At 39.1% G+C, this 11,719-nt stretch overlaps 1 protein-coding gene across 2 annotated transcripts in view; it reads right to left on the reverse strand.

The window, feature by feature from the left end:
- Nucleotides 1-11,176, reverse strand: part of Impact (impact RWD domain protein) — a 32,694-nt gene extending 21,518 nt beyond the window's left edge. For both annotated transcript variants that reach the window (XM_090353316.1, XM_090353317.1), the window contains exons 1-4: nucleotides 11,060-11,176; nucleotides 9,989-10,117; nucleotides 9,043-9,095; nucleotides 6,755-6,817 (exon numbers count right to left, since the gene is read on the reverse strand). In XM_090353316.1, the coding sequence (XP_090209442.1) occupies nucleotides 6,755-6,817; nucleotides 9,043-9,095; nucleotides 9,989-10,117; nucleotides 11,060-11,095 (281 nt within the window). In that variant the 5' untranslated portion in view covers nucleotides 11,096-11,176. The remainder of the gene's footprint in view (nucleotides 1-6,754; nucleotides 6,818-9,042; nucleotides 9,096-9,988; nucleotides 10,118-11,059) is intronic.
- Between the last annotated feature and the right edge of the window lie 543 nt (nucleotides 11,177-11,719).

Genomic DNA, 11,719 nt, shown 5'->3' on the forward strand with positions numbered 1-11,719 from the left:
GGCAAGCCCCTGAGATTCTTATCTCTAATTAACCACCCCAAAACTAGAAGTGCAGCTGTGGCTTAACATGGCACAGCTTTGAGCACAAAAGCTCAGGGACAGAAGCATCTAGGTCCTGAGTTCAAGCCTGACGACCAACAAGGAAAAAACAAAAAAATCCCCTTAAAACCTTATATCTCTTTATCACCACCTATTGTCAGTACTCAAGAAAGGAAACTTTCAGAATAATTCTGAAGAAAACAACACTTTTGAAACAATACTATACCTTTAAACTCTACCTAGCTCACTGGAACTTAACTCCTAGCACTAAAATGATCTTCCACATCTTTCCTTTTTTAAGCTCTCTCTTTAGACAGACACAAAGTTACTTGAAAAGATTTTTAAAGATTGAAAATGTTAGTGAATTTCTTTTAAGCAATTCCTACTCTTCTCAATAAAGGACAATAACTAAAACACTGCCAGAATATTAAGTGTAAGACCTGAGTGTATTATTCCCCATTATATAAATAAGAAAACAAATTGACAGAGCTCAGTTACCTTGGCCAAGACTATCTTACAAGCAGTAATTCTACAGCTAGAATAAAAATCCAGAATTAAGGTGCAAAGCTCAAGCCATTTTGTTGCATTTTGCTCTCCTAACAGACAGCTATGACTTCAGTCAAGTATGCCAGAAGAACTCTGAGTTGTAGTTTCCTCATTTATAGAAGAAACTCTAAAAGTCTACAATCCTGGTTTACAAAAAGGAAAATAAAATAAGCCTGACATGGTGGTTTACACCTGTAATCCTAGCTACTCAGGAGGTTGAGATCTGAGGATCAAGGTTCAAACCAGCCCAAGCACAAAAGGACCTGAGACTCTTATCTCCAATTAACCTCTCCAGAAAATGGGAAGTGGGGCTTAGCTCAAGGGCAGGGCAGTAGCCATAGCCTAGAGCTGAAAAGATCAGGGACAATGCCCAGGTCCAGGAGTAGGGCAGTACCCTTGAGTTGAAGAGCTCAGGGACAGCGCCCAGGCCAAGTTCAAGCCCCATGACCCATCAAAAAAAAAAAAAAAAAAAAAAAGAAAGAAAGAAGAGGAGGAGGAGGAGGAAGAGGAAGAGGAAATAATAATGAAAATACTTCAAGACTGGGCTACACAGCTCACACCTGAAATCTCATCTAGGAGACAGATATTGTGAAGGAGTGTGGTTCAAGGTCATCTTCACACACACAAAATTAGTTGAGACCTCATATCCTCATGTTAATCAATAAGCTGAGTGTAGTAGCACATGTAGTTTTGTGAAAAGCCACAGATAAAAAGATCAATCTTACCCACTGAACCCATCCCTTTTTGTTTTTCTTTTTACTTCACACTCATGATATGAATGATTTTTCTCTCCCATGTGTTCTCACACGGATGTCATTTAAATTTTATCCTAATTTTACAGATAGAAACATAGACACAAGGAATTCACACTATTCCAACACTGACTCCAGAAACACAACTAAAACAGACTTGACCTTCGCCTGACTAAGCTTTACAGGCTACATCTTTCCTAGGCCTTTGCCTTCCTTTTTCCTTAGCACATTTTCTTTGGAAAAACTGTTCTGCTAAATTTTTTCTCTACCCTTTTGAGATAAATATATATATATATATATTTAATTTTTTTGTCAGGTTGTGGGACTTGAACTCTGGGTCTGGGTGAGATATATCTTTTATAGAAGCTTGATGGCCTGTTTTGCAACCGGGAATATTCTGAGAATCTGGGACCAAAACTCTCAAGAAAGAGTGCTTTATTTCCCTCTCACTCTGAGCCTAACTTATAAATACACTGAATTAGTAAATGCAGAATGCCCAAAGCATTCATCCAATAATCACTCCTGGTATCTTGTACTGTTTTATCAGCTTAGCCTAGCCCTTAAAATACCTTCTGCCGTTTGTCTCAGAAAAATTGAGTTCAAACTTAGAACTTGCTTCTCTCCTTCATTCTAATATCTTGAGTCAAGTTTTTTCCTGTGTGCTTAACTTTTTCTGCTAAAAGTTCAGCTCTGACAAACTCACTAGAGAGCATTAAAGTCTAAAATTCTACAATATATAAAATGTGAAAAGCTGAGCTGAGGATATAGCTCAGTGGAGTACAAAACTTGCCTATAATATACAAAACCCTGAGTTTCAACTCTGGCACTGAAAAACAATAACAAATAACAAAAGAATAGATAAAAAGTAAAAAAAAATAGGAAATTAAAATTTCTTGTATTTTTTAAATTAAGCACTGTTATAATGGACCACCATATATTCAAATACCGCATTTTTTTCATCCCTATCATTTTTTGTTACTATTAACACTATAAGAATTCCAAATACGTGCTAAGGTAATTATTCTCACATACCCAAAAAGCTAAATAAAAAAATGTGTGTTTAGCTAATCAACCATCAAATCCTAGTTCATATTCTTAAATAACTAGCTATTCTTTTCCATTTACATTCTGATTGCCTTAATAAATCCTTTGTGAGTTACTGTATGCTTTCCCTAAAGTGACCCTTTCTGCATTTTAAGCCTTTTTACCCACTATTTAACCCCAACTTTTAATAGCCTATCTACCATACTAACACACAGATAGTACTATGTCCCCACCTAAAATGCCCAGAACCTACAAAACAAAACTCACAGTCTTATTCCAGCATTTGCTCAAATCTTTTGCTCAAATCTTCCTCATTTTTCATACCAGGAACATAAATTTTGTGCCCTGCTGTGGATCTGGAATGTCTGTCAGAGGTGTTTAACCACTTGGCACTTAATTAGTTCCCAACCTAGAACTTTTCAAAAGTGTGGGCCCACTGAGACGTCTTCAAGTCATGAGGAACACACGTGTCACAGAGTGGGACCCCAGCATGGTTCCTCTCCTTTATTTTTCATTATAAGGCAAGCAGTTTTGCACCATCACAGCTCCTCTAATGTGCTGCTACAGGCCCAGTGCAAGGGGGCAAATGATCATCAATCTTGAAAACTCTGAGCTAAAATAAGCATTTTTTCATGTTATCTAGTAGTAGTTTATTATTTCAGCCCTATATCACACTAACAGAAAGCTAACTCTGAAGATGGAAGGTTGCTTTCCATCTTCAGGATTTTGTATAGAAGGTTCCCCCTACCAGAGTCCTCTTCGATTACCTAGCAAATGCTGTGCACAAAGTCCCTTTCACAGTAAAACCCACCCGTATAACCTGTTCACACTCTCAGAGATGCTCTGGTGCTAACTTTAAAAAGTGCTAGTGGCTCATACCTGAAATCCTAACTACTTAGAACATAGGTATCTGAAAATAGAGGTTCAAAGCCAGCTTAGGCAGAAAAATCCTTAGACTCTTATCTCCAACTGACCAGCAAAAACAAAACAAAACAACACTGAAGATGTGTAGCTCAATAGTAGCATGCCAATCATAAGGCCAAAAGTCAAGTGAGAATGAAAGGTTCTGAGTACCAATACTAAAAAAGGCAGGCAGGCAGGGGGGGAGGGCAGACTACCTTAGACTTGGTTCAAATTCTCAGTAAACCCTCTCCCTCTATCACACTGGTACACATTCATTGTGCATGTGTGTGTGCGTGTATGATAAGGATCAAATTCAGGGTTTCCTGCAAGCGAGGCATGTGCTTTACCACTGAAATATATCTTCAAGACTTTCATTCTAATTTTAAAATTCAAAATTCCTAATGATATGAGTACATTAATATATTCAATAAATATTTACTGGAAAATCTGTTAAATTTTCTTTCTACCCTATCTCAGTAGTCACTTATAAAGGCAAAAATTAAACTTACTAATCAGAATGAAGCTAAATATACTGCTTCAATAATCTTACAGTTTTTGGAATCATAAAAACTATTAAGTAGGTGCTGGTAGCTCTTGCCGGTAACCTTAGCTGAGATCTAAGTATTCTGATTTGAAACCAGCACATCATTGAAAGTCTGTGAGACTCTTATCTCCACAAAAAAAAGCCTGAAGTAGAGTGCTAGCCTTGAGCAAGAAAGCTCAAGGACAATACCCAGACCCTGAGTTCAAATCTCAGAAACAGCGCGCGCGCGCGCGCACACACACACACACACACACACACACACACACACACACACAGACTATAAGCTTTAAAAACTATATTGGTTGGGCCAGGAGTGTGGCCTAGTGGTAAGAGTGCCTGCCTAGCATGCAAAAAGACCTGGGTTCGCTTCCTTGGTAACCACATACATAGAAAAAGACAAAAATGGTGCTGTGGCTCAAGTGGCAGAGCTCTATCCTTGAAAAAGCCCAAGGACAGTGTTCAGGCCCTAAGTTCAAGCCCCAGAACTGGCAAAAAAAAAAAAAAACTGTATTGGACATATGAAGGAAAATGATATGGTGACACTGATCAAAATGCATCGTACTCATAAACTGACATATTAATCTGAAATCCTTCTGTATAATCACTTAAAGATAATAAGGAAAACTATATTAATATATATAGTTGTGTTAAATTTTTGAAGTTCAATAATATATTCCACTTGCTGCCCCCCATTCTGGAAGTATTTGAAAATATAGTTAGAAAATACCATGTAATATGTTTTCCTGTTTCAGCTACATGAATAAAAATAATACTATCAGACTGAGTTGTTCACACACTTTGAGTAACTAAGACTATAAGATCTACATGTCGTCTTTAGAATAAAATGCTTTGTAAATTCTGAACGTTCCAAATCTCAAATAGCTAGTTAAAGAGAAGAGTCAAGTTTTAACTATGGGAGAAGTGAAGCTATGGCTCAAATGGTAGAATGCTAACCTTGAGCAAAAGAGCTCAGGGATAACATCCAGGCCCTGAGTTTAGGTTCTGGGATGGGCACACACACACACACACATGTGCATGCACAAGTACACACGAACACACATGCGCTCTCTCTCTCTCTCTCACATACACATACATACACACATACACATACACATACACACACATACACATACACATACATACACATACATACACACATACACACACACACACACACAAAACTTTGGGACAATGAAAGGGCAGTTGAGAAGCTATTTAAAAAGGTATGACATAGTGCATGAACAGAAGAAAAATGTAACTGCTGAATACAATTAACATAATGGAAGTCAAGTGTGAAAGATTTTCAAGAAAGAAGTAGTGAGTATGAAAGTTACAGAGATCAAGTAAAATAAGAGCTGAAAAATGACCATCAGATGTATAACTAAGACATCAATGATAAGCAAATTTTTAATGTACTTATCTTACTCTATATTAAGGTGGAGAAAATTTGGCCAAAAAACTGGATTATACCAAGACATTTGTTGGGAACACAAAAGTTAGAATGTCCAGTAAGGTTAGGGACAGATATAAAAAGTCATCAAGTTGAGAAAATAACATTTATATGCTGAAGATAACAGAATCACTAAATGGGGACTCAAGAAGACCATACTTCCTTTAAGAAGAAAACAAGTAGAATGGATTCCATGGTGACTTACCATTTTCTAATTAAATATTTTGGGAGGAAAAGAAACCTGCCTGGATCCCAAGGACACAAAGGGGGTACTCTCACTGTACCAAATGGGATGGCCACCTAGAAATATAATAGAATCTTTACTAGTTCCTGAATTGGAAAAAACTGATATTCCAGAATATTATTCATTTTAATAAATTAATATATCTCATTAAAATTAAGCCAAACCCATCATATTTTCTCTAGGCTAATGTATCAGCCTCCAAACTGGTTTCCCACATCTGTTTTTGCTACTTTCCAGTCTCCACATAGCAATAGGAAGATTTTTTCAAAATGCAAATCTTATTATTGGTACCCCATTATTTAAAACTGCTTCAATTTTTCTTAGGATAAAGAAAAAACTCCTCAATATAGCCTTCAAAACTCCAATGGACCTTCCCTGCCTACCTGGTCCAGGTCATTCTTTCACCATATTACTCCCTGACTGGCCCTCTTCCCACTGCTATCACCATTACTGATTCCTTCATGGTGTCAAGTTTCCTGACACAAAGCCATACACACTATGGCCTCTCACTGGATTTAGCTTCACCAAACTAACTCAGTTCTAGCTGAAGAAAAGGTTCTCTCCTTTCCTGGACTAAGAAGGGTCTTTTGTTGCCAACTCAATTAGTACCGTATTGCTGATCTTTCTTTGATAGAACTAACCATGAACTATAGTTTTATAGTCATTTTATGAGGCTTTAAGAAATATCTTTCCCCTGCTGCTCCTGCTGGTAAATTCTAAATGTCATGAAAAAATATGCTTAAAAACTGTTTGTGTTTATGCTAACCATGTGTGTCTAGGATCTAAAGTAATGTTTGCCATGTAGCATTTGTTGAATGGATAAATGAATGAGTATAATATTTAGACATTTAACCAATAATTATGGCTAGAATTCACCTGCTGTCAATTTCATTTCTACTATCTCATAAAAATAAGCATACAAGAGGAATTCTCTGAATTTAATTCATAAGTCAGTTAAATGTTTTTTATATCTACTAGCTCTAAATATTACTGTTTTTATATCAAATGAATATATGAAATTACATAAATAACCTTTCAAGGGCTCTTCAAGTAAACTTTTCAATTAAAAAATTTTATATAGATGCTATACAGAGGGGTTACAGTTCAAGTAATTTTTTATTAATGAAAAGGTAGTATGACAAAAGGTATAGTAAAGATACTAAGACAAGAAGTTTCAACAACAGCCCAAGTACAATCACTAATAAAATGTTAAAAGATCACCTGTCACTTACATATATATTTCCTCAAGGCTGTTCGATAAATCCACACGTTCTTGTCCTTTTAGCCAAGGAGCACTAAGATTGAATAAAACAATAAAGATTATTTAAAGATTATAGTTACATTTCAAGCTGCAATTACTGATCAGTACACAAATTATTCTAATTTTTAAGCATTTACTTTTATGTAAATGGTGTCTGCATTTGCACATTATGATTTGAAATTCTTTACTTCCTCCAAAATCATGACAAAATCAACACCAATATTTGCCAATTTTAAGGGTTTACAAAATTAAGGTGAGGGGCTGGGAGTTTGGACTGGTGGTAGAGTGCTTGCCTAGCAAGTATGAAGACCTGGGTTCAATTCCCTGGCATCCCACATACATAGAAAAAGCCAGAAATGGTGCTGTGGCTCAAGTGGTAGAGCGATAGCTTTGAGAAAGCCCAACAACAGTGCTCAGGCCCTGAGCTCAAGCCTCAGGACTGGCAAAATAAATAAATAAATATCAAAATAAAATAAAATAAAAATAAATGTGAAAGCCAGGTGTTGGTAATCGTAGGCACTCAAGAGGCTGAGATCTGATAGGGATTCAAAGCAAGCTAGGGCAGGGAAGTCAATGAGACTCTTATCTCCAATCAACAACCAAATATCCAGAAGCAGAAATGTGATAGCCTTGAACAGAAAAGCTCACGGACAGTGGCCAAGCTCTGAGTTCAAGCCCCAGGCGTGGTACTATATAAATAAACCAATGAACAAATAAATAAATGTGAATTCATAGGATCTAATAAATTTTCCAAGTTTACTTTTACAGAACTGCTTGTAGAATCTAAATATCCAGAGTAAAAATAATGTGTCACAATACTAGGAGTTCCAATTTTATTAACTGGTCTCTCAAAAGAGCTCCCGGATGGTCATGAAAACATTTTGCTTTTTCTAAAAACATTTAGATTTATAAATATTCTATAGTTATCATTTTCAATAAATTAAAAACAAGCCTGGCACAGACACTTTACATCTGTAATTCTAGGTACTCAAAAGGCTGAGATCTGGGGCCAGGAACTTGGCCTAGTGGTTAAAGTGCTTGCCTAGCATGCATGAAGACCCGGGTTCGATTCCTTGGTACCACATATATAGAAAAAGCTGGAAGTGGTGCTGAGGCTCAAGTGGTAGAGCTCTAGCCTTGAGAAAGTCCAAGGATAGTGCTCAGGCCCTGACCTCAAGCCCAGGACTGGCAAAAAAAAAAAACAAAAAAACAAAAGGCTGAGATCTGAGGATCACGGTTCCAAGCTAGCCTATGCAGGAAAGTCTATGAGACTCTTATCTCCAATTAACTACCAGAAAACCTGAAGTGGAATTGTGATTCAAAGTGGTAGAGCACTAGCCTTGAGTGAAAAAGCTCAGAGAAAGTGTTCCTGAGTTCAAGCCCCACAACACACACACACACACACACACACACACACACAAATCATCTTACTAATAAGTTTTATTACTATAGATTTATTTAGTTACTTATTGTGTGTATATGCAAGCAGTGGGGCTTGAACTCAGGACCCTTCCACTCTTGCTTGGCTTTCTCAGCTTAGCACTTAAGCCATACCTCCATTTCTGGCTTTTTCCTGGTTAAGTGGAGGTAAGAATCTCTCAAATTTGTCTATCCAGGCTGGCTTTGAACCCCAATCCTCAGACTTCAGAAGCCTCTTGAGTGGTTAGGATTATAAATATGAGCCATTGGAGCCTGCTATTGGTGCGGTTTTAAAATACACAAAAAATAATTCCATTAGTAGATAAACGTTTTAGTAGGTTGTTTTTTGCTTAACTATTCTGTCGGTTTTCACATACTATGAGGCCCAAATTGGCAAAATATATCACAGGTCACTTGCATCAGCAGATCATGAGGAATAATGGTTAATTTTATATTACTAAAAAAAAGTGGTTGTGCTGGCTCTAGGGCTTGAATTCAGGACTTGAATGTTGTCCCTGAGCTTTTCCATTCAAGGCTAGTACTATATCCCTTGAAACACAGCTTCATTGTCCTGCCCCAGCTGTCTTCAAACCATGATCCTAAGATCTCAGTCTCCTGATTAACTAGGATTGCAGGCATGAGCTAGTGATGCACAGCTTTCAGTAGATTTTTAGGTTTTCTTTTTCTATTTACATGCTCTATGCTAAATTAGAGGTGTTTTAAATTTCTACAGCTGCATTTCAATTTTTTAAAGTGTTTTACATAACATAATGTATAGAATAGAAAGTATCATTTACAGTACAAACTTTGTAAAAATATAAATGGAGAAATATAGCTTACTTCAACTGATAAATAGGTGGAGCTGTATCTGGGTATTCCCTGGGAAGCATCACCTACAACACAGTTTAAAACAAATGTTTACATTCCTTCACCATGTAGCAAAAATAATCAAGCTAGTCAATAAACAAATTTCTAACCTGCCAAATCAAAACCAAACCATTTTTATATTAGACTTCAGAAGAGAACTCTCTCCTGAATATACTTCCACAATGAATATATTGTTTGACTGCCAATATTAGCTCCTCCAGAAGAGAAGAAAATTCTTCATAGAGAAACTATAAAAACAATAATGATCAGAATAAATAAGGGTGAGAATGCAAGGAAAAAGAAAGCTAGAACAACAATAACATCATGACCCTAATAGGCAAAGTAATTTCGTATAATTTTCCACAAAATTTTCTGGATATAAAAAACAAATCCTCTGCAATCCACCAAATATGCTATACAGAAAAGGCTGTTTCTTAATATAGAATCTTACACATTTATTTTCAAATTAGTATTATAACAACAAATACTATTTAGCATCCTTATGTTGAAAATATAAGTATTAAGCATATAAGCACTAAGGAAACCATGCTGATCTTTCCATTTATTTTATTCTAATTCTCAGTAAAGAAATGTGGCTACTCTATAGTCATTCTCATTATTAACCTTTTAAATATTAGCCATCTTTCCATGTTTAGACCTTAGCATATTAGATGGATAGACGGACAATAGGAAGTGAAACTCATTTGTCAATGGTACATTAACTTTTTAATAATTTAAAGAACTGAGATGAGAAAGATTGAAAAGACCAATAAGAGCAGGATTTAAGGGTAATGAAATTTTTATCTAGATAATGACAAAAATTAACAAAGAAAATAACTCATGCGAGAAGTATGTTCAACCCATATTAACTACCATGAGAGGAAAATGGTGGTAGAGAAAAAGGGGGAAAAAAAAATACCTGCAAGCAAAGTGTCCATTTGGGGTCATCTATATCGTCGCTAATTCTAATACAAAATATTTTGGCACAGTCATCAATGACACACCATTCCTCGCCATAAATGGCTGCCATTGCTTCAATTTCCTCATTCTGGAAGTTAATTTTTTTAAAAAGAGAGAGAGAGAGAAAAGTCAGCAAGTGTACAAATCCATCACTAGCCTGGAGGAAGTCCCAAGTCCTTAATAGTAGGGGCACCAATGTTATCTTCTTGACTGTTTTTCCTGACTTAGTGCCATGACTGGGCCCAGCCTAGCTACTGCATTATCAAGGCTTTGGCCTTTTCCATAGCCTGCAGTGATTCACCATGCAAAGATAAACAAGACAGAAATCCAGCCCCCAGGACCATTCCTAATAGCTTTGCCACTATGTCTACATGCCCAGTTGTTTTCCATTTTTTTCCCCCCGTGAAAACAGGCCTTGATTTTATGTTTTGTTTTGGTAATCAAACCTTGACACATTTCAGAAACTATTCTTTTGCTTTGCAATTAGAAAATAACTAGACCTAAAAGGGAAAAACTGGGAAGGTACATAAAGCATTCAACTTTGGATAAATTTCATTGGACCCACGCGAACCAGGCGCACAGGAGAATGAATCATGAACTGCAGACCAAGAGATCTAAGACCCTGTGGGCTCTCAAGGAACTTCGGGGTCTCTAGCATTTGCACATTTTCCCCCCAAAAGGGAAAACAAAAGGAAACCACCTGGGTTTAGGGACCTGGACCTACGTGACCCAGTGAGGTACAGAACCCCGGGTTCCAGACTTGGGCCCAGAGTTGCTGGGGCGCGTGCTAATAATGGTAGACGAGGACGGCGGCCTTGGGCTGGGCCTGCAGCCACCGAGAAGCAGCGGGCCCGGGGGAGCTGGGATGAGGGGAAGCGCTGGCAAAATGGACCGCGGTGGAGCCATCCGCAAGGCCGGGAGGCCGGGGCCGTGCGGGCGGGAGCCAGCACGGCCTCGGACGGAGGAGGCCTGGGAAGATGAGGCGAGGCCGAGCTGAGCCGGGAAGGTCGGTGCTCCGCTGGGGCCTCACCTGCCTCTGGTCGCTCCCTGCGTCCCCCTCGGCCATGAGGCCCCGGGAGCGGCCCCGGTAGCCGCGACTGCCCAGATCCGGAGAGCGAGGGGGGGTGGAGGGGGAGGACAGGGAACAGCGCGGCGGCGGCGAACAGAGCGCGGGATGCAGCGCAGCCGGACCCGGAACCGTAACCCGGCAGCTCGGCGTTCCCGCTTCCACTTCCGGGTTGTGGGCCAGCTGGTGGGCGAAGGGCGCCGTGGTCGCTGGGCTGGCGGGACAGCAGCCAGGCGGGGGCTCTTGATGCTCCGCGCCCTAGCCCTGGAACCCCGCGCACCCGGGGAAGCTGCAGAGCCGCCGGAGCGCTTCTCGCCCGGGCCTGTTGCAGACTGCCTGGGCCTGGGGGCTTCTGCTCGCCCTGGGCCCCTTTTGAAGCCCCACCACCACCACCCACCGCGGGTCGGAAGCTCCAGTCCACCGCCAAGTCCCAGGGAGAGAGTCACCCGCAGCTTCCAATTCCAGGCAGGGGTTTTGGTTGTTTTATTCGTTTTTTTAACAAGTCTTTAAGCATTTTCGTCTAGGAAAACATAGTTTGGATTTACCAAATAAATAAATAAAACAAGGAAACAGGAGAGGGCAAGCAATTTCAAAAACGTGGGGGGGGGGGACTTTAGTCCTTGT

The sequence above is a fragment of the Megascapheus bottae genome, chromosome 19 (genome assembly GCF_031878675.1).
Source record: "Megascapheus bottae isolate mThoBot1 chromosome 19, mThoBot2.hap1, whole genome shotgun sequence".
NCBI classification, from domain to species: Eukaryota; Metazoa; Chordata; class Mammalia; order Rodentia; family Geomyidae; genus Megascapheus; species Megascapheus bottae.